The 23533-nt window shown below is 38.5% G+C and overlaps 2 protein-coding genes across 2 annotated transcripts in view; one reads left to right on the top strand and one right to left on the bottom strand.

The window, feature by feature from the left end:
- hdac3 (histone deacetylase 3) overlaps nucleotides 1–12382 on the bottom strand; it is a 19816-nt gene extending 7434 nt beyond the window's left edge. Inside the window, exons 1-2 of the mRNA XM_035668995.1 lie at nucleotides 12293–12382; nucleotides 12066–12143 (exon numbers count right to left, since the gene is read on the bottom strand). Coding sequence (XP_035524888.1) covers nucleotides 12066–12143; nucleotides 12293–12382 — 168 coding nt within the window. The remainder of the gene's footprint in view (nucleotides 1–12065; nucleotides 12144–12292) is intronic.
- A 1688-nt stretch (nucleotides 12383–14070) lies between these two features.
- The window catches only part of si:ch211-159i8.4 (matrix-remodeling-associated protein 5), a 25522-nt gene continuing 16059 nt past the window's right edge, over nucleotides 14071–23533 (top strand). Inside the window, exons 1-3 of the mRNA XM_035669268.1 lie at nucleotides 14071–14643; nucleotides 19559–19684; nucleotides 20289–20425. Of these exons, the coding sequence (XP_035525161.1) occupies nucleotides 19598–19684; nucleotides 20289–20425 (224 nt within the window). The 5' untranslated portion in view covers nucleotides 14071–14643; nucleotides 19559–19597. The remainder of the gene's footprint in view (nucleotides 14644–19558; nucleotides 19685–20288; nucleotides 20426–23533) is intronic.

Raw genomic sequence — 23533 nt, 5'->3', positions numbered from 1 at the left:
ATATTGCGAGAATAAAGTAACATTACGAGAATAAAGTCGTAATATTACGAGAATAAAGTCGTAATTTTATGAGAATAAAGTCGTAATTTTATGAGAACTGACAGCCTGTTGGCTCAGCCATCAAAACTGTTTAAGGAGAAAGGCTGCTGTTTGGTTGAGCTGGTCACATCAGATTCTTTAAGTAACAATCCTATTGAAGCTTCTGTGTCTTTCATTAAGGGCTGATTACCATTATTCTCGTATTATTACGACTTTATTCTCGTAATTTCCAAAAAATTAAAAAATGTTCTTAGTATGGCCCTAATACTCCGTCGTACTCTTTTACCATTCAACAAAAAAATTGAAAATAAATAAATAAAACTTCTCAAAGGCAGCTGCTCTGACATTAATCTGGAGAGTAACAGTGAAAAAAAGCTTCAACCTATATGACACAACATATATGCAGCACTTTATTTCTCTAATTAAATTCTCAAATTAATACAGATAAATAAAGGGGAAGAAGAGGGTAAATAAAATAATATAAACTGATAAATAAATCTATGTTAGAAATTGAGTCATAGCTCTTTGCTTTAAGGATCTTTAGAATAGCCTACCTCACGAAATTAGACAAAAACATTCACTGGCCTTTTTTAAAATCATCTATCAAGACTGAATATAACCATCTGACCCTTTCTTAATTTATTTTTCTGTTTCTGATTTAAACTGTTCTTTTATGTGTATTTTTTTTACATATTTGTGTATATTTGTTATACTTACTTGTTGTGAATTTCTCCTGAGGGGTATCAATAAAGGTAAACATCTTATCTTATCTTACCTTGATGATGGTGATTTTGTACTTGAATATTCTCTTACTTCATTTGTCGTGACTTTGTAAAGCACTTTGTTTTGAAAGGTGCGCTATAAATAAAGTTATTATTATTAACAGATCAACCAAAAATAAGTCAGCAGAGTCAGCCTGCTTTTTTCAAAACACCTAAAACCAAATCAGCTGACACACCCTTACACAAAATACACAAAGATGGGTTTAATTCTAAAATCCTTTTTCAGACTGAATGTTTGGGTTGTGATTGACAGCATTAAAAACACAGTACAAGTGAAGAATCTGATTAGCGCTGGCAGTGTCCAGTCATGGATTTAAATGTGAATCACATTTACCTTTGAGCTGTTGTCAAAGGATTATTGTGTCAATCAGTTGAATTCGACAGCATCTAGTGTGAGGCAGATTAACGTGTCTCTGCCGGTTAAGTTATAATCAACCTGAACATGAATTCAATACAGAATGAAAGAGTCACCTGTGTGGAACTGTGTTTATTTTGAACACCTGCTCAATAAAAAAAAGAGGCTGATGGAGATTCTCCAGATGATAAAATGAGAGAGAAATCATAGTTTGCACACATGGCAGAGAGAGGCTCAGGAGTTGTAACACAAAGCAGATACATTTCCCTGCATCCATGGGATTTAACACACAGGCAGCAAAAGCCTGTATGCACACCTGCACAAATAATCAGAAGGTTTTTTCTCTTAACAAGGTGGTTTAATGTTTATCAAGGTTGCCCGAACTGAAATGTCTTCTTCTCTTTTGTCTATTTTCTCCACCCTCTTTCTGTCTTTCCAGAGTAAAGAATGAAATCTGTGTGTTTGCATGTTTCTGAGATGGCAAGAGCAGATGTGCCTGAGAGGTCTACCAGCACAACCTTACATACAGGGTCATGTCCGCCTGCAGCGTCTGTGTGCGTGTGTGTGTATGTATAAAACTCTGTGTGTGACAGCTAAACCCTTGAGAGAATTTAACGTGATTTATTGGTACACCCTCCTAAACACTGTGCACACACACACACACACACAAACCCACTAACATGCATTCACATGAACAAATAAAAGGAGGAGCGTAGGAAGAGTGAATTATTTAGTTTAGTTGTTAAAGCTTTACAAGTGTTTTAGTTATTCATTATATATTAATAATTATTTTCTAAACAATCAATGTGTGTTTAGCCCAAAAAATAGTGCCTATCATGACTTCCCATAAGTAGGCAATAAATGTTTGGCATTATTGCTTTATAAATAACTTTAATAATCAAATCAAGTTTTATTGTCACACATCAATCAAAGTATCAAAGTATTAGTTATCTATAAACAGAACTTTTACATTTCAGAAATGTGACGATATGTGAAATATTGATATTGTGATATGAAATTGGATATGCCATGAAAGAGGATTTTACCCATATCACCCCGTCTTATTGTGTGATACAAATGTGTTATGTGAAGCTCACAGTTATTGTATGTGTGGAGGATCCAAAAATACCACGTTATGCCATGGGTTGGTACCCCTGCAATAGAACACATAAGGAAAGGTTACCTGGATTGAATATTGTAGATTACATCAACACAGGTAGACTGAGGCAAAGATATTTTATTAAATCTGTCCATGGAAATTCAATTTTACTTCCCAATGAAATCAGTGTGAACATGGGTGTGTGTGTGTGTGTGTGTGTGTGTGTGTGTGTTTGTGAGAGGAGAGAGAGAGAGAGAAAAGAAGAGAAGAGAAGAGGAGACCGAGAGAGAATGAAACCGTTGTTCATTTCATGACTTTTGAGTGTGATGGAGAGGCTGGCATGAATAATCATTCATAGAGCAACATGCTGCGCCTTCACTTTGCAGAATGTGTGTTGGCTTGTCGACTGTTTTGTGTTGGAATGTCTGATTGTAGATATTCTCTTTCTCTCGCCTGTTAGTTTGCTTCCTCTCTCTCTCTATCTCTCTCTCTCTTTGCTCTATGTTTCGCTGCCTGCAGTTAAATGGCAGAGCTTACCTGGATTGACTTTTATTATGTATTATGTATTTCTGACAGGTTACTGTAGGTTCAACAGGTGAGCTTTAGGCACAGATTGTGTGTGTGTGTGTGTGTGTGTGTGAGAGACCGGATTTGGACCTGGAATCCCCCTTATTTATGCCTAATTTATTCCTTTTTTTTTTTCTTTTGAGGGAAATGAGGGTCATCATTTCAAGCTCACATGGGTCCACCTGCACCTTTGGTATATATTAATTTCACCCTGCATATGCCAAAACACATATTGAACGCTGCTTGTTCTGCTCTGTTTCTCAATTTCACCGCATCTTTTAGTCTTTGTCACAAGATATGGTGGAAAGCTAGAACAGTAACGACACAACTACTATTTCAAACATCAAGGAGAAACTGTGCTTTACTTTTATTATTTTTTTAAATACTTGTTTACCAATCCTTTAACAAAAAATGTTGTTTTGTTTTGTTTACTTGGATTGTATGTCCTTGTGAACACAAAAGTTGTGTTTCTTCCTGCTTGGAAGACCAACTTTTTGCTACATCATAGTAAATCATATATACAGTTTGAAAGAAACTAATAATGTGTGCATTTTTTAAGTATTTGTTCTAGCAGCCATGTTGGTTTACTACAGCAAATAAAGTGCACCCGATGGTACAATAAAGGAATTCTAGTAAACTAGACAAGGTTTTAGTCTTTGTCTCATCAGTTTGTTGGCTGACAAAAATCAACTGTATCAATAATCTCTGTATTAAATCTCATATGGTCTGATGTGTGTGAGCATTATAAATAATCATGCAGTATTCTAACCTTTTATTGATCCTGTTTCGGAAACTAAGTCTTGTACATTTTGAACTTTAATAACAGTGTAACATACTCGATGAAGAGCACTGTGGCATGTCGAGGTCTACATTTGCATAGCTATGAAGTCAGCCTGTGCATGTGTGTGTGCACGCACATGTGCGTGTGTGTGGGCCTCATCCTTAGTTGGCTTGTTTTGGCCCCAGGGTCCAACTCTGTTCTGTCAAGCATCTGTCTCTGCCTGTTTGTTGAAACACACACTCACTCCCTTTCACACACACACACACATGGACAAGTGCCCTCGCTAACTCATTCCTGTATGTCATTGCCATGGAGATTTATACAATAGACAGAGGTGTAAAGTTTTATCAGTGACACCCACACAAACATTTTTAAAGTGGTGACAGCCAACGCTGATGTCTGGCACCTGTAAGGTAGGTATACACACACACACACACACACACACACACACCCACACACACACAACTGGATTATGTAGCGCTGCAGGTATACAGGTACTCAACTCCCAGCAGTCCTAGCAGTGCTTATGCAGTGCTCCATTATGTTCCACTGACTTCATTTGGCTCCACTAAGAGCAGTCTCCTCCCTGGACTCCTCATCATTCATGACCTCACCTGCTGCATGACAGATGTGGAGAACCGTACCACATGTGATCACAGATGACATAAAGTAAAGATCGTTGTCCACTGCCTGGAAGGATAAACATCAAATCCTTTAGGATGCAGTGCAGCAGAGGCTTAAGGGAGGGTTGCTGATGGGTGTGTGCACGCAGGCGTAGCCACCACCCCAAGGGTAAAGTAACCAGGAGGGTGGACTCTGAATGAAAAGCTTGTTTATGCATCAGGTGTGTTTGTTGCCTTAATCCCAGTATGACAGCCATTGATTGCACCAGCGCAGTTAGTCAATGCCTCACGGGCAGCCGAGTGTGCAAAGCTTTGCCCAGTCTTGGAAGGATGTAGTGTAACATTAGCATGCCTACTGGTGTACATTTGGAGATATGTTCTTCAGAAAAATTTACAGCAAAGTTACCTACAGTAAGAGGTCAAAAAAGGGCTTATTTGACCATGTTTAAAATACACAGTGTAGTAGTGTGTATCTGCACACAAACTGAAGGTTATTTTAGGATTTAATAAAGAGTTAACATAGCTCTGAAAGTGGTCCCTATGTAAAGAGGATCAGATACTGTTTGTTTCAGTAAAATCCATAAAAACAGAGACTGTGTGCAACAATGTGCAGTGGAACCAGTGTTGTTTTTTTTTTTTACCACAATGAAAGCAACTTGCACAAAATAAAACACAAAAAAACCCATCCTGCTCCTTCAGGGCTTATAAAGATACAACAAGAAATATGACTCATGACTATCAGATGAGCTGTAGATCATCTTTTAGTGTCTATTCTCCTCACAAAATTCACGATGAGTCCACTCCAAATGCTAACCAGTTCCACAAGGCCATCCTGTCAACACACCAAGCTCCTCTGTGTTGGGAATAGCAATGTGTTATTGCTATTCCCCTGTCCTCTTCATTCTCACTCTATTTCATGGTTTTTTGCAATGGCAATCTGCTCTCATTACATGCAAACATGAACATCACATATTATAACTTTAAAACTCATGTCCACTTAGTATTATAATTATAATATTATAAACACTATATTTGATTCTCAAAACACTAGATATGTAAAACAGTGTATGTAAGTGTACTAAATTATTTTTGTATTTGATGTACTTTGTAGATAAAGTTCTTTGAGCTGAATACTTAATCTAGAGGATTCAGGTTGGCTGTAATCTGTCATACTGCAAATTTGCTCTTAAACAAAACTAATTATATTATATAATACATCATATTCAGTTCATGAAGATTTTTAGCCATGGTAGTCACATCCTCTATAGAAGGTAATATCAGTATCTATCGACCACTTTGGTCCATCAAAATCTCAGCTATTATTGGATGCCGTGGATGTGCAGACATTAATGGTCCCCAGAGGATGTATTTTAATGACTTTGGTGATCCTCTGACTTTACCTCTGGCTAGTTTGAGTGAAATGTCAGAACAACTATTGAATGGATTGTTGGTAAAATTAGAACAGACATTTATGTCCCCTTCAAAATGACTTTGGTGATACCTTGACTTTACCTCTATAGCGACATTTTCAGGTCAAAATTTCAATCAATCCAATACTTAATACTTAAATTAATGCCATTCTTGTTAGCCCGTCGGCTGTACTTGTTTTTGTGTGTATTAGCAAATTTTATCAAACTAAATTAAGATGGTTAACATTACAGCTGCTAATCATCCACATGCCATTGGGAGCATGTTAGCAGTTTTATTTATATAGACCAAGAGACCAGAGATCACAGATTTGGCTTCAAGGGGCTTATCAATCTGTACAGCATGCTACGCCACCTTTCCCTCGATTTGGTGAAAAAGAAATTCCTTAAAAGCCTTTAGCTAAGAGTATTAGTTCCTCTATACAGCCTTATGCATTCATTTGATGTGTCTGTTTTGAAATAATACAAAGAACAAACGAGTGTGCTAACCTCACTATTAGCACTAAACACAAACTGAGGCTGTGGGGATGTGATTAGTTTTGCAGGTATTTAGTCATAAACCAAATTTGACCTGATGATTGAGCAAGATGACAATCAGGGGATCAAAACTCATACAATTCATCCTGAGGGAGACATTACTGTCCTCACTAAATTTCACGGCAATCCATCCAACAGTTGGACTAACATTGCCATCACTAGAGCAAGAAAGAAATAGCAAGAAAGCCAAGTAAACCATAATACATTATCAATTGCTGACCTAGTATAAAAAACACTACCTGCCATCCCACTTATAAATCATTCAGTGGATACAGGCAATAAAAACCTCCATCACATTGTAACAGGCAATACGACACACAGATTCATGTATTTACTGACTGATAAATGAGCTGTGAAATCCTGACAACAGTTGCCATGCAAACAAACGCCAAAAACATCACATTACACATGTGTACAGGGGTGTTTAACAGCTGTGTGGCTGTGTATGAAGTAATCTGGCTTGAGTTTGAGATGTAGAACAAGGCAGAAGTGATTTAGAGCCATTTAATAAAGTGGATTGATGGAAGGTTGATTGGCTGGAAGCTCTCACACTGTCCACACAGCAGACGAGTTTCTGCCAAATGATGAACTTTAACAAAACATCTGTGACAGGAAGCTTTCAGATGTTTCAGAAAAAGTGTATTTCTCTTTCGTATGTGCACAACCTTGATAACTTTCTTATTTTTTTCTAAATGTATGTGTGAGTCTCTCTGTCTGTTGAATGGTGAGAATCTCCAGTCCGTCTCGTCTCTTAGATATTCAAATGTTTCCCTTTATCTGTTCTCATGATTTTTTAATGTTTGGATGATAAAACCAAATAGTTAGTCTGCTGCATTGCCTGTAGCACTGCAGAAGCTCAGAGCTGTAAAATGTCCCCTTGGATTAAAGCTCATATGCAAGAAATACAGCTGTCTTATCAAGTGAAATCAGGTGAGGTTGCAAAAGAGAAGCATGTTGTGACGCTTGAGGCTGCAGATTCATTTGCCTAAAATAAAAACTGGTGTCAGGTTTTGTTTGTTGAGTTCATTGAGAATGGGAAGAGACACACCAATACAGAGCGCTCAAGGTTGTTATAGTTAACTAAACGTGAACTAAAATCTGTGAAAAAAAACATTTTAGTTAACAAAAATTAAATGAAACAATATTGTGTTCTTACAAAACTTATTAAAATAAAATTCAAATATACAGGAAAAGCCTTTAGTTTTTGTCTATTCTGAAGTTCTTAAATCTTGACCTGACAAATATATTGTAATATATAAAGATAAAATAAAAGGAATTAAAAATACAAAACTATATGGCCGCTCACTGAGTGCTGTTTCAGGACACATTAAAAACCTGACTCCAAGAAACGAAGTGGGAACCGCCAACATTAGAAACAGCAGTGTGCACTCTGAACACTAAAATGAGATTTTATGTGATTCTAGGGAGGAATTAAATTGATAGGAGGCACACAAAAGAACCTACTCAAAGCAAACTGCTAACACTTTGAGGAATACCATGAGCATGAGTAACATCAAGCTTCGTGAAACAGGGAGAAACCTGTTGTAGCAGGCAGCGCTCAAAGTTGTGCTCAGAAATCTGGAGAAAAACTTGGCTGTCATTTCCATCAGGAGATTTCCAATAAAAATATATATAGACATCACAATACCTGTATGTAATTGATATAAGTATCTACCTTGCTCTCCCCATTCTGTGCCCTGGCTTCACATGGTGCAACATAGATTCCAACTGAGATATTTTACTGGTGATAGATGTGCACCAAACTCTGTGTGCTACAATAATTTCTCACACAGTGACTAAATGATTGGTGTCATTACTAGATAATGATGATAATCAGACTCTGATTTTCATGTTTCTCTTAGAAACTGCAGTGAGATTTTGTGGGCAAATATGAAATAGGTTTTAAGATCACAGAGTGATCCAATTATACAGTTGGCTTTGGGCACAATGGGTGGATTAATTTTACAGCTGACTCATGTAATTTGCCAATGCAATTGGTGATAATGAGCCTGTTTGCTTGCTTATTTGGCCATGACTTGTTTTTCAAAAATGTTGTGTGTGTATTCCACTTTCACTGTTATCTTAGTGAATGATAGTCATTAGTTTGGGTGGACCAAACAATAGCAGGCTATTTCAGCTATACCAGTACTCAGGGTCCACTTACTAGCCTTTTTCTGGAGCCTTCAATCACATCTTGTGATTCAACTATCATCAACTGGGAGCCATTGGACAGCCACTAACAGCCATTCACATCCCGTTTTTGTTAAATTCCCATTTCTATGGTTAGAAATTAACTTTCATTCTCACTATTCTTGTTGATTTAAGTATAAACTGAAGAAGGCGGATCTCCTACTTACAGCAGCACTGATGTCTAAAACCCAACTGTGGTTTAGAGACTGTTTTTCATAAAACTTTGGAGGTTTATATAATCCCTGCATCCTTAATTATAATTAATCCCCTTAGGGAGGTTAGAGCCATCCTACAGGTTATGATGTGAAAAATAAAACTGCAGGATCACTAGGCAACCAGTGAAGCTCAGACTCTCTATAGTGTAATCAAGTTAATTTAACAAAAGCTGCTCTTCTAGTACATTTCTAATAGTTGAAATGTTTAACGTGATTTGGTGTCCCTGAATCAAGTATTGGCACCACGATGAAGGTTGAACAACTGAAATCCTGACACAACGTGGCTTTATAAACATGATCATTAACTTATGCAGCAGAAAAGTAGTCTGTTTTAAGAGCAATTTAATACCAGCTGAAAGTCTTGTTTTTGATGACCACACTAACAGACTTTACATTTATTAAGAAAATAAGTCTTTACATTTTTAACTGGAAATTATAATTCTTAAACAGGTAAAACATCTGTATTTGTTTATTTAAAGTAATTGCTGCTGTGACAAGGGAATTTCCCCATTGTGGGATTAATAAAGTAATACAATACAATATATCTCTGTCTGTGTCGTCATTCCCACATTGGCGGGCGCTGGTAGTGATGCATTTTAGATTGACCAGCAATGACTGGTTTGATCGAGCCTAATGGAGGAGCAAATGTAGTGAAGGAGTACGGCGAGGCCTATACCAGAAAAAGAAGAAAGGTTTCTGATGATTCAGATAAAAATGAAACAATAATAAAGTCATAAGCACGCTTCAACAGTGTTTATGTAATTAATCTCACTGCCATGGGGGGGAGACAGAAGTTCCACGCCGCAGCTTTAATTTGCTCTTTTAAGTTAGATATTCATCTGTTTTTTTAATATTAAATCATGGCTGTGAAAATAAAAGTGTGACGTTCCTGCAGATGTCTCGCAGTGAAGGGGGACGTGGTAACAAGGGCATTTTGGCAGTTGGTCTTTAATGGGTTTCACCTGGAGGGAGGACACACACACACACACTCACACACACATACTTTAATCTTTTCCCTCAATATATATAATATATATTAACCTTAAGTAACATTATATGTTTAAAATTGTTAAAAATGTCACTTTTTAACATTCCTGTTTTAAAAACGTTGTTCTGTTTTTCCTAAAAAGTAGAAACCTGTATAAAATAGTGCAGCACACTGCAAATGGAGAGCATTAATGTTTTATGGTCCATAAGTTGATGGAATCTTGGCTCTGCGAAGGAGTGAGTGAAGAAGAGAAGACAGAAAGTGCGTGACAAGAGCTGGAGAGAAATAGATGAGAGACATACAGGTGCTTCAGTTCCTTCTGTTCCCATCGCTGCTGACAAATCAACACAGCTGGGCGGGATAATCCAGTGAAAGTACGGGGGAAGAAAGTGAAAATAAGAGGGTACCATAAAAAACAATAACAGAGAGAAGGAAAAGCCTTGAGAACACAAACACACAGCCATGTTTCACTCTCTAATCTCTGCACTGACACATTCTCAGTAGCAGCTTTAAAGTAAAGTAAAGATGAGGGATCGCCAGGTTTCAGCTTTCCCAGGAAATCGTAAAGAAATCTGGAATTATGTGTTATGGACTTATTGCTCCAGTTGTTCCAGCTTTATAAAATAAACATATTGTTATATTTTTGTTACCTTAGAAAGAAGCCATTTTTTATCGCCAAACATCGCAAGTTGCCTTCAATGGAGTCTGCCATGTTGCTCCACCATGTTTCTACAGTAGCTCAGAAGGACACTGGCTCTAGACAGGGGTGTTTGCGCTTTTCCCGCATTTTGCGCCCACTGTAGTTTCCAAGTAGTTTTGTTGCCTAAACTTAAACAAACTGTGACCTTTTCACAGTGTTAATGTGTTAAAAGGGCTCTCTAGCAGAAAGGCTTTCTGGCGAAAACGTCTCATACAAACACTATAGGGTACCTTGTGCACGTAACTGGTAGCACGCAATGTCATTCTCATGTTCATTCATGTGTTTTTAGGATATTCCAGATTTCCATGAGAGAAGCAGAAAAGTTAACAAACATCACAGGGTTAGGGCCCACAAGCTGGGCTACAGTCAATAAGTGTCTAATCCACAGGCTAATATGTGGAATGGAGCCTCTCCTGCAGTAATGCTACTCCAAATAAACTGAAGAGTTCCTTTCAAAGGGGGATATGCTATAAACACTGCTTCTCAGCCTACAGGACTACAAAACAGGGTAAAGAAACAAAGTGAAGGCAGTTTATAGAATATATGGAACTGCTGAGACTAAGTAGGGAGAGGTTGTATGGTAAAGAACTTGTGGGATTAAGAGAATCAGAGACCTGCAGTGAGAGATTTAAAAGGAATAAAGATCACTCGAACATCATACTAAGGTTAAAACAGAATAATATAACTGTACCCTGAACTTTCAGCTGAGGGTCGCAATAAACAAAGAATATAAACAAAAACCTACACTGAGGCAGATTACATGACATGCGGAAGTTCTTTCTCTATTTGGCCTTTTTCTATCTCTGTTTGAGACACATCACATAAATATGATTAGACAAATGGTTGATTTTAATTGTTGGCAACCTAAATCTCTTGTCTTGCAAGTTGAATTTTAAATTACTTTAATCTTGTGAATTTTATAGAAGGAATGTAAAAAAAACGTGACATTTCAGTGAGTACCTAATAAGGGACATACTGACCATGTTCATGTTTTACTCATCATTTCTTTGTGTCCTTTTTTCTCTTGTATCAGTATGCTTATGAAACAGATGTTCAAGTTCAACACTTTTAACTCTTGCATTTATGACTTTGTACCACCTTGGGCATATTTGCATTTAATTATGTCTTTCCATTGAATTTCGCCTCACTTTTTGTATAAACACACAGTTCAACTGCACTGCACTTCTAGTGTGAGTCCATTTAAACATCAGCTGGAACCACAAGTAAACAAGAACGCAAAAGATCCAGAAGACAATTAGAGTAGAGGGCATGCTCTTTTTTCTTTCTTATTTTTTTGTTTTTTGTTTTTTTGGCTAATACAACCCCTGGCTTCACAGTCTGCACTGCTGAATAAGTTCCAGGAACTTTGTTGGATTGATGTCAAAATATTCTGGGAAGTACAGGAAATCACTGACTGAAGCAGAAATAGGTAGGAAATAGGTGCATCACAACCGTACATTTGATCACAAATAATAAATGTAATGCACAAAACAAAACACATATAATTGTACATTAGGCATTTTCAGTTCAATACCACATGTCAAGGGGAAAACTGTTGGCAAATTCTTGGAAAGACCTTGTAACTGTTGTTGAACCCTGTCTCTGCAGTGTAAATGTCAATCTATTGCTGGCTGGTGAACGGTTGGATTAGCCAACATGATGTGGCTTAGCGATCATGTCTCACAAAGAAGCCTCTGTATTTATATTCTAGTGGGGAATAATGAAGTTCATGTTTTTCTATTTGTTCAGCACCATTTCTTACCTGTTTCATGTTGTAACCAGGCTGCTCCCACCAACCACCAACCAGAGCCACCAACAGAACAAGACAAGGAGATTTATTCTGTAAGATGGAGGAGCCATAGAAATGTTTATACTCATGAGCATGCACATAAGCCTCCAAAATGCACTCACATGTTCACAAATCAAAAAACATTACAAGAAGCCTGTCAAAACAGGATGCAAAGTTTGTTATTGCTTACAGTAACTCACTTGTGTCTGTTGTACATTTGGGAGAAAAAGAATGTGGCACAAGAATGCCAGCGAGGTTTGGCCCATGGAACTGGCACCAGGCACCGTCATCAGTATGATAAACTGATGACTGAAATGTGTACGTATGTGTGTGTGTGTATGTGGTGCAGAGAGATGGTGCTGAGTGATGTCAAAGTGCAGTTGTCTCCTGTCTGAGACAACTAGGGATTAGAAAAGAATGAATGAATTCCAGTAGTAATTTGCCTAAATCCGGCACATATCTGATATAAATGTACATCTTTTTTGCCATCTAAATATAGTGATCAGTCTGTTTGAAGCTGTCATCAAGTTTGTCAAACTTACAACATCTTGATGCACAAGACAAAAGTTATTTTCAAAAACACTGTTATCTTAATTTTTTTTTAAATTATTTTAGAAATAATAATGAATTATGATCATAATGGTAACCTGATATTACGACTAAAATGCTAATTTGTTTCATGTCATTATTCAGCCACAATTCATGTTAGCTATTTTCTGTTTGGGTTGTTATTCACTCTTTAACCAATCAGTAGTGACAAATGTCCAAGTCTACTCACAACAACAGCTATGTCAGTGTCGTCGTCACACTTTTTTCAATTTTTGAGGCAAATTTTCACCATTGTCTGTCCAATCCATTCAATAAGTGACAAAACATTTCACAACTAAAACACAAAGGTCAACCTGCTGGTGGGGAAAAATCAGGGATCAGAAAAGTCGGTCTGGGGACAAAATTGTTGGACCAACAAACAGACACTGCCATATGTAGAACTACACGAGTAGTGTGGATAAAAAAAATGGAATTTGAACATCTTAAAGTGTAAACCATTTCCATAACTGGGCAAAGTTTATCTACTAATGAAGATCCTGTTATGATCAAAAACAGCTTCTACATTTACTTTGAGATGAGATTGTTATTACTTCTGTATGTGATATGATTTTAAAAAAAACTTAAACCTGTTGTAATTTTGCACTTTTCATCATTTTATGAGTGTAAACTTTAATTCTGTTGGTGTGAAAACTTTTTAACTCCTTCACTGCTCCAACAGAGTATTAGCAGGCCTGTGTTACAGGTTTTACAGCCCTTTTCATCTCTTTCGTCCCTATAGTGAAGTCAACTAAATAGAAGTGAAGTGAGAGGCTGGGCATGTTAACAAAAGAGCTCTGTCACAAAAAACCTATTCATATAGGCCTAGATTTGTTTAGAGTCTGACTTTGGCAACAAATGAGCAGGTCAGTGACTTAAGTGTTTCCAAATGGTACGAACAAGATCAGACCTATTACAGTCAACGTGCACAATATGTCTGTGTAACAGTCATGTTGTGAAAAGCCCAGACTTTACATTTCTACATGAAAAAAAAAGTCAGTCCTTCAGTCCTGTAAATTGCTATGTAAACACAGCCAAGGTATGGTGCCACAATGTTTCAACACTACAGTTTCAGGGCTTAAAGGACAATTGGACTGATAAAATCTTCCCATCCTGTTTAATTCACTGTGAATTTTATCTGGGCAGATCAAATGAATAATACAAACTGCCTGCCAACTTTTTCAAAGTACGTGTCAGTGTGTGTAGCCGCCGGCGCAGGCTTGATATCTATAGACGGATTATTATAATTGGCTAATCTGTATTCAGAAGCTGTAATGTACCTCAAGAGGGAGAAAAGAGAGGAAGAGGGAGGGTTGGAAAGGTGAAAGCGTGTAAAGAGAAAAACAGACAGAGAGGGAAAAGAGAAAGAGAGCAGAGATTGAGAGAGGAGGTAAACAAAGGGAGGGAGAAAGAAAGAAAATAGCAAAAAAGGACAGGAAAGTGATAATGTTTCCACCAGGTTTGCCTGTGTGAAATGGAAGTCTCCAAGAGGGAGAGCGAGTGGTTGTTAAAGCAGAGAGAGTGAGAGAGAGAGAGAGAGAGGGAGAGGAGATGAATGGAGGAGGTGAAGGAAGGAGCGTATGTGTAGAAGGGGATGGAGAAGCAGCATTCCTCACCGCACACTTACAGAACGGGACGAGAAAGAAGCTAATCTGAAATCCAGATGCCTTAAGAACCAACAGAGGGTCAAACTAATCCCCCCCAACACACACACACACACACACACACACACACACATAGAAAGCGCTCCATCCCCTCTCTCTCTCCCTCACAGACATCAGGACCTCGGTGGCTTTACAAGTCAGCAAACATCCACAGGACTAAAACATCAACTGGATACTTTTTTACGCCTGTTTTTCTTGTAAAACTCTGACTTTCCAGCCTGCAGTCGAAACTAAAGGACTTGTTTTGGGGTCTATTTTGTACTTAAACTGTTTATTTTTTTCCCCTCTGGAGGAATTTCCAGGTGAGTCTCCTGAGGTTTAACTTGTTAAATGCTCCCAGATGTAAAAGTAACTTTAACAGAGACTTTTGCTTGGGTTAATGTTTTCTGTGCAGATCTCTGGTTTTAATATGAAGATTCTCATTTAAAATCTGAGTATGAGTGTAATTTTCTTCCAGGACTGTGAACACTTAACTGACAGAAGTTGATGTATGGCTGATGACTAATTGTTCTCATTTAAAACTGTCAGTTGAATAACGTGCAGTTGTCTAATGGGTGTCGAACGGCTGCAAAAGTGACAGTTTTAGGGCCATATTCGTCTTTGCCACATCAAAGCTTTGAAATCTGATTTCATACTTACTGACATGTATTGACAGATGTAGTTGGTGTCACAGTAATTCATCTGTTGATTGACTTTTGCATGTAATCCTCCAGCCACCAAAAAAAAAGTATACAATAACTATATAAAGATTTTCATATTGCGTTCAAAGAGCATCAGAAATTGCAAATATTTATACTTGATATACTGTTTGCAAGACACAGACATTTCTGTCATACACAGCCTGTTGCTGGTAAAGTTTGTTTACTATAACCAGAACCAAATGCATTTAAATCATATTGGTACCAATGAGCACTTAAGGCAAACAGACGCTCTGTATAAATACACTCTTAAGTATTTATTAGCCACATGCAGCTTTGTTTTAATGATTAAAGGGGGCCAGCTTTCAGTCATAATACACCACAGGCTAAATAAAACTTGCTAGACTTTGCCTAGACTGTACAAAGTATTTCAGATGTGCTTAAAAGCCACCTGAGCTTCTTCCCTGTGCCACTTTAGCAAGCCAAACTGTACAGCCAATACTTGGAAGGCAAATCTGAAAGGAATCTGCCAATGAAAATAGTTCAAGCAATCAATTAACATTGAGAAAGAGGAACAAAAAACAAAAAAAAAACGACATTTGTTTCATATTTTTACCTCTTTTACAACATCTATAAATAAAATGGACTTCTAAAACCAAAGTGGACTATATTCAGCCTCAGAAGTCTTTAAAGAATATGAAAAAGCTATGTCACAATGTAATAAATTTAAATAAATTACCATAAGCCAAATGTTGATGAAGTGAGTAGGACTGGCGATAATTATTTTATCACGTGCCAATATATGTTAGTCAGTCATAAAACATTGTTGTTCAACTTGCTAATGAACCTTTCGGAGACACAGTTGGTATCCAATAGCAACACAAATCCACAAATTATGTTGAAAGAGATTTCTGAATGAGGATATATGGGCAGCACATGATATTACAGGCTTGCATGGAAAACATGTGGGAATCATATTGTATTCCTCTCTTGACATGTGTTATCTTGAATAGAGCAGCTGTGACTTGGCTTGCAGTCAGCATAAAGCTTTTGACATAAAGATGCATTGGCCTCGCTCAGACATTCTTTAAGGAATACACCATGTATAAGTAGACCGATTTGGCTTTTGATCAGTTCTAAAGGACTTTAGGTGTATAACATATACACTAATAGAGTTGTTAGTAGATTATTGACCGATGGATGTTGCATGCTAGCACATTAGCCTCACTCACGGGGTAATTGCACAGGGCGTCTCAAAAACAAGATGCATGGTTATATTTTTCCTAAATGCAATTATGATGTTGAATGTATTTTTGTTGTTGGAAAAGGGCTGGCATTCTAAGAAAAAATACATGGCAGGTGATTGGCTGAACCATCTGTCACTCAACATCTATCACAGACAAACTTCAACCAATCAGATCAAGGAACCATGTCACGTCGTCAAATTCTTACTTGAAACCAGTCGGGGGAAGAGTGAAAACATGTTTTCCATCGAGAAAAGCCTTCAGTGCCGTTCTTTGCTCTTCTTTCAATGAAGAAATACTCTCTGGTTCCGATATAGCTGATTCTGGCAGCGTCGCTAACCTCTTTAACAGCCATCGAGCAAACAGTAACTTCTCACACACGCACGTCCTCACACACACCTATAGCGTTAGACCGTGCCTGTAGCAGAACCCTTAGCTGCCAATACTTCGTCATAGGAAACTGATTTAACTGCTGTTTCTCAGGACAAGAATGGAATTTCACACTCAAATTACACCAATTTCCTGTCAATATATGTGCATCTACAGCCAGTATGACAACAACCATTTATTGATCCACAGAGGGAAATCCTTCTCCTCTTCCAGAAGGAGGTCAAAGGTCAGGGTTATGTCCAGGACAGAAGGTCTGAGCTGTTCCAGATTCATTATTGTGGTCAAGGACACTCTAGCAGGAGCTTGAACTTGCGCCCTCAGGTCTCTAATAATGACTTTGTCACCTTGGGGCCAAGATCATAAGAATTCATGCTTAACATTTAAAAAAAACCATGATCTGACATTGGTCATACACTGTACTGTACCTATGGCTCACAATGAATGTCCCATATTGGCTGTGTAAATGTGGTCATCAGTTCTATGATCTAAATGACATGTTGAAAGGATACTGGATGCATTTTATTAGATGTTATACACAGCTGTTCAGCGACCCTCACCTTTAATACAGCTCAGGTAAGACTAAATCCTGTTGATGCAACAGTTTATACCTTGACTTTACAGAGCAATAAAGGTGTCAGTTCAGTCAGTCTCTACTATCAGGGGTTATAATCACAGGTAAACGCTGTCAGCCAGCTAGGTCTCTGCTCCTGCCCTCCTTTAATGGCTTTACCAGCTCTCCTGTGTTAGTACTTTGGAGACAGTGAGAGAGGACAGGCAAGGAAATGAGAGGAGAATGTAAAAACAGAGAATGACAAGGCAAGGTGAGGCAAGGAGAGAGAGGACAGTATGATAGAAGAGGAGAAGACAGCAGAAGAGAAAGAAGAGAAAGAGAAAACAGATGAGCAGAGATGAGAAAACGGTTTCCCTGTACATTTAAATCCCCTCCCAAATTCTCAACAGACAGAGATAAAGTGGCAGAGCACAACACTTCCCGACCTCCTGCTTATCAAAATCATATGCTTACTGACACATGGTTTTCTCAAATTCCTGCCAAAATCCGTCATTCACTCCTTTGTTCCTTTCTATAGGGGCTGCTTTATGATCAGTGAATGGGCTATGCAAGGAACCAAACTCATACTGCCAGCAAGAGAAAGGAAGCAAAAAATAATTTCATGATTGGCGGAAACAGGAGAGGTTGTACTACTGTGCCTTAGAGGAATATAAGTACTTAGTAGAATCCCTAGATATTTGGATTATTATCTTAAAACATTAGCAACAATATGTTGAAAGATAGCCCCAGAAAAGGTCCACCCAAATCAAACCACTCATACTTGTGCTAGCCATTGGTTCACTCCATCCAGTGTAATGGAGCTAATGGCCTTTGGTGTTTAAGGTCTTATGAAATACATAAATAAAATCAGCAGCTGTGTGTTTTTTTCATGAGTAAATGTCCCAGTTCCACACACCCCAAAAACTTAAATTGAAACACTTGGTAGTCGTACTTTCAAGTTCTGAAATTCTGGGTTCAACATGGGAATGCCTGGAAAGAGCTATTGGCGTACGGCCTCACAAAGCTGCTAGCATGGCTACAGATTCTTAGCCTACTGTACTTTATATTGTCTAGGTTGACATTACAAGTAGAAGTCCTATTTGCTCTGACATTAATTCATCACATGAAAGGACAGTGTTGCAGAGCCAACATGTCCTTGGCTTCCACCTTGTAGACCCTAATGTACTACTAAAGAAACCTGATTGTCTTGGCACTGAGACTGTGCTCTACTTCTTCTCACCAGCTGTCACTCTAAAAAACAAATCTTTTAATTAATTTGATCCAAACTTTCACCACTGAAATAAATAAGGAGCCTGACTGACCTCTTGGTAGGCTAATGTGTTTGTCAGATCAGGAAGTCCAAACTGCTGTGTGTGTGTGTGTGTGTGTGTGTGTGTGTGTAAGTAAGGGACAGAGCATGATTATATAATTATGAATAACACGATCCAGGTCAAATTCTAGGGCAATTTCCTCCTTTCTTTCTGCCATAAATGTCACACACACACACACAGCTGTTAGGTGAATTAGCCTCCATGTGAGCAGAGAACAGAGATAGAGGTGGAAACCAGAAACCCCAGACTGGCCCCTAATGACTTAAAATATGTGTGTTGTTTGGGTCTACCTGTGAACTTATTTCTTTCTCCTCCTGCTCCCATCATTTCTCTCTCTCCCTCCTGAGTTTATTAACTATCGAACCTGTGTGTAGGGGTGTGTGAGTGTCAATTCCAGTGAGTGTGGTTGTATGTAATTGGTATGTAATAGGAGTATGTTAACATTTAAACCAACATTATGAGTTCCAAACCACCTAGCACTGTAGCAAAACCACAACTGCCAATGTTAAGTGGTTATTTTCCACTGTCGCATTGCATTGTGTTGAATTCTATTTTCCAGTGTTTGTTTGAGCTACCAGAGTGTGACTTTGAGTCTTTAATCCACTGATGCCGACAGATGAGGTGTCTATTGCGCGTCTTCAAATGAACACATATTCCTAGCTCTGAACATGATTTATGTTGGATAAAAAAGGATTTGAGTTCCCCAAGGAAAACAGTAAAGTAGACAGGCAGGGTTTAAGTGAGTGTCCAAACCTCTCTGACTTGTTTTATCAACCTTGAGGGCGAATAGTTTAGTATTGGGAGAGCTGCTACAGTTGTCAACTTACTCACTTGTGGATAATTCACTCACTTTCTCTCTCAGTCTTTCTAATGCTATCATGGGAATTTCTTTTGCTTTTTATTTCTTGTCATGTTTCTCATTTATACAGGTTTTACCTTTAATATGTCACCCATCTGTACAATCCACTACAACAGCCCTGGATTAAATCCTCTCTAGTATTTAAAATGTTTAGTATTTGTCAACATAAAACTGTGCATCTAAATCTTTTCATCCCTTCCTGCAGGTGTATTAATGACGTAAGCAGTCAGACAGCCATCCAGTCATGGCGCTCAGGTGGTGCTCCAACATCTTCTGCAGGTTGGTTGCAGCGTGGTTCCCCCTGCTCTTCTCATCACTGCTTTGGCAAACGGTAAATCTTCATTGCAGAAGCTCTCGACATCTTACAGAAGTCAGTGGCGACTGATAAAAGTCACTTACAACTTAACACCCAGTGTACAAAAAAGAGCGAGCCTGTTGGAGTTTTAAGAAAATGTTGTTGTCCTGATAATTCACTGGGGAAACCACTCAGTTTACAGACAAAACGCCACAGCAATTTTTAAGTTTGCTAAAGAAAAACACAATATAAGGATTTTTAGGTCAATGAATTCCTTTAGCACGTTGTTCTAAGGTAATCTTGAAAATAAGACAAATATTGGCTCTGAGATGTTAATACGCCTGATCTATTTTATATAAGCCTCGAGTCTATTTACTTTCCCAAGTATTGATTTCTTTCCAAACTGTCAGTGCCTACACAGGTCTGAACTCATCTGTTTGCTTCTCTTATCTCATCTTTTCTGATTTTCTAAATTTGCCTCCCCTCTCATACCTCCTATATCATACCCTCCCTTGTTTATCTTATGTACCCCCTCCTTTCTTTTATTCCTAACCGTCTCCATCTGATTGCCTTCTGGTTATACCCATTCCTCTCATCCTACCGGCCCTTTATCCTGCATACCTCCTCTCCTCCTCTGTAGATCTCCCCCGTAGATGCCATCCCATCCTGCCCACGGAGCTGTAGCTGTCCAGGTGCTAAAGAGGTCCATTGTACATTCAGACACCTCACCACCATACCGAACACCTTTCCTAAAGACACAGAGAGGCTCAATCTGGGGTAAGACTCAATCACTATGCATAATCACACATGCACACAGAAGCATTGAGACATTGTTATCAATGGCTCCCCAAGGGCAGCAAAACTAACCACTCTACAGGAAACACTGTGGAATGTGGTGGAGGTGAGAAGTGTTTTCTTTAGCAAAGAAATGTTCATCACCACCTATAACAACTCACAAACCAAAATGCTGAGACAAGTGCTTTTTGGTTTGCAAGATAGTGTCTTGACTGTTCTTTAAAGACCACTTTTTTTATGCTGTGGATCCGACAGAGAAATTACTCTCTTGCCTTAGGGGTGGGATCATAAAAACATATTGCTGCTTGCCATCGGTTTATCAAATGTCAACATTCCTTAAGAACAAAAGAAGCCAGTTGTTCGCTGAAGACAGCAGTACCATCAGTGAGATAATCAGCACGTAGCCTGTGGTGCATTTAATTTGACAACATCTGCTTTAAACGCAGAAGATAAGGGCTTAGCACCAGCATGTGGTACTGAAGTGAGTACAGAGGGGATAAATCTAATCACTACCATGTGGGTCTTTGTATTTTGGATGGAGCTTTCACTGCCCTCCAGCACAGCAGAGAAATAGCCCAGCCACTGTTTTGTATATAACAAATTGCCTTTGTCTAATAATTGGCTCCAAACAATACATTATTATTATTATTTACATGGCAAGCTACTTGGCAAGCAGCAGCCAGAGCTACACTATTGTTCACAGGAGGCTTTCCATTCGTGGGAACAGCTATCACTGCCTTTCAGGTGCATTACATTTGTGTTTGGAGCAGCTCTTCACGACTGGATATAATTCTTTGACGTGAGAAGTAAGTAAACGGTCACAAAAGCTACAATGCAGGGCGAAGCTACAGTCAACAGGAGGTAAAATGTCTCCATATGCGCTCCTGTAATGTGGGAGCTATCAGTGAATTCCAGATCATCTTAAATCAAAACAAAATGCATGTGCTGTTTTATATAGCCAGCATTACACTACAGGGACTAAGTAACTATGCCAGGAAGGGCTTGGCAACAGAAAGTGCTACATTAATATTAAATTACACCAACCCCTTAAGGTCAAATTGAATAAAGTAATAGATTCCTACAACTAGAGCGTTTTTCCCATCGTTTATTGGATCTGTCTTAAACCATTGTGAAGACACTTTGCAGGGTAGAAACACCAAAAACACACACATACAAGACACATTAACAGTCACATGGAATATATCATTGCAGATCCACAACATAACGATCAAAAGGTTACAAAGATGTACATGTTTCCACATACAGTATCAGCAATACTAACAATAAGTGAGAGGCTGGTTCCAAGTTTGTTGGCGTGCCTTGAAGCAATATGTACTTCTCCCAACACCAAAGTTTATAGCACGAGAACAGGTGTAACAGAGGCTCTCACCCTGTTACAAGTCAGTATAGCATCAAAATTAGACTATAATGTTATAGCGGCTCTGTCCTGTTCTGCCAAAGTTTTTACCTGAGATAATGTCCAAACAATATGAACAATAAAGCATACATTTTAAGTCTGAAGTTATATTTTGTCTTGTTCTAACTAGCTCAACACTACAATAAAAGAAAAAAGCTTTCTTTATCTGCCTTATTACAAACCTTTGAGGATGCTGAATTTTTGCCTGGAACTGGCACATTTAAGATTGTTGTTTTAAAACGCTAAAAGTCAGCTGGAAATATTAATAAGTTAGTCAAAGATAGCATTTTAGACCAACTTATGGTGCCAGTGTTGGCTTTTTTAACTTGCTAGATACAGCTGCCAGTGACAGTTGTCATTTCAGTCGGCATGCACCAGTTATAAACGAGAAGGCTGCGTTTGTGTATCTCTGTCTGAAATGAAGAACTCATCATTGTTTCAAACCTTACCAAAAAATTGGAGTGAATCTGTCACCATCCTCATTGTAAACAGCGTGTGTGCTGGGTGAGAACAGACAGCTTGACAGGCATAGCAACAGTGTGAACTAAGTGTGAAGCTTAGCCAGTCAATTGCAAAACTGAACAAACCGCTGTCAGTTTACCATGTATGCTAATTAACTGCAAAGAACTGTTTGATGTTGCACTTTTGTGTACTATTTTTCTGACTCCCTATTGGTTCCTGATGGTTGTTTCTTTGTGTGGGGTAGAAGGGAGCGTCTTTTCTAATATGAATAAAGGGAATTTCTCAAGGACACTTCAGCAGAGCAGACATTTGGAGGGGGATCAAACCTTTAAGGAGCTAACAGGCTCTAACTTTCTAAACATTAGACCACCCTGTTAACTGGGGTGCAGACCAAGCGCATTTACTCTCTAATGCAAAACTGTTGGTATATCTTCACACCAGGCATGTTTGTAATGTTTTATTTACACTCTGGGGCCTGTTTTCCTTTAGTTTGAGTTTAGAGCAATGCTGTTTGAATTCGAAACTGCTCTAATAAATGCAGGCGTCTATCCTCTTTCAAAGGAACTGTGGTGCCAATTGTTCAATGAGTATGTGTGGGCCACCTAGAGACAACACCAACACACAAGGATTTACGGTTGTGAGGGATTGGTGTATCTAACAGCCAGAGAGCCTGGCATAGTGGGGGCTTAACATTCAGCTATTTCTTCATGTGGTCTATTATGATACAGTAATGAATTATTAAGATCAGCATCTCTGATCAAGTCTGCAATCAACAAAGCTGAAATCAGATTTACTTCCTCCAGGGATCTCTAATCAGGTGAAAAGTTAACAAAACTGCTGCAAAACGCAAGGTAGCGCATTTAATATTTGACTGCAAGGTCTAGTCAACTTGTCATTGGGCACTGCCAAATCTTACAATTTACATTCAAAAGGACAGCAAAGGAAACAACAAAGTTAAGGTACAGTGGTATGCTTAGAGCCTACAACCTAGGCGTGCTTGTCTAACGGCATCTGAAACCTTTTTACCCACACCTTTCCTATGAAAAACAGCCCAAAAAACACGTGGACTTTGTACAGTGATTGGCCAGGTGTGTGGATGTAAGAAAGCAGGGTGCTGAAGCTGTCTTCACTTCACCCAGCTACTTCTGTTACTTTTACAACGAAGTGCACCACCATGAATGCCTCTGAGCGGAGATTGTCCAAAAGTATGA

The sequence above is a fragment of the Morone saxatilis genome, unplaced genomic scaffold (genome assembly GCF_004916995.1).
Source record: "Morone saxatilis isolate NCDOM2014 unplaced genomic scaffold, NCSU_SB_2.0 Contig22, whole genome shotgun sequence".
Classification (NCBI taxonomy): domain Eukaryota; kingdom Metazoa; phylum Chordata; class Actinopteri; family Moronidae; genus Morone; species Morone saxatilis.
This window is presented reverse-complemented; position numbering and strand designations above follow the sequence as displayed.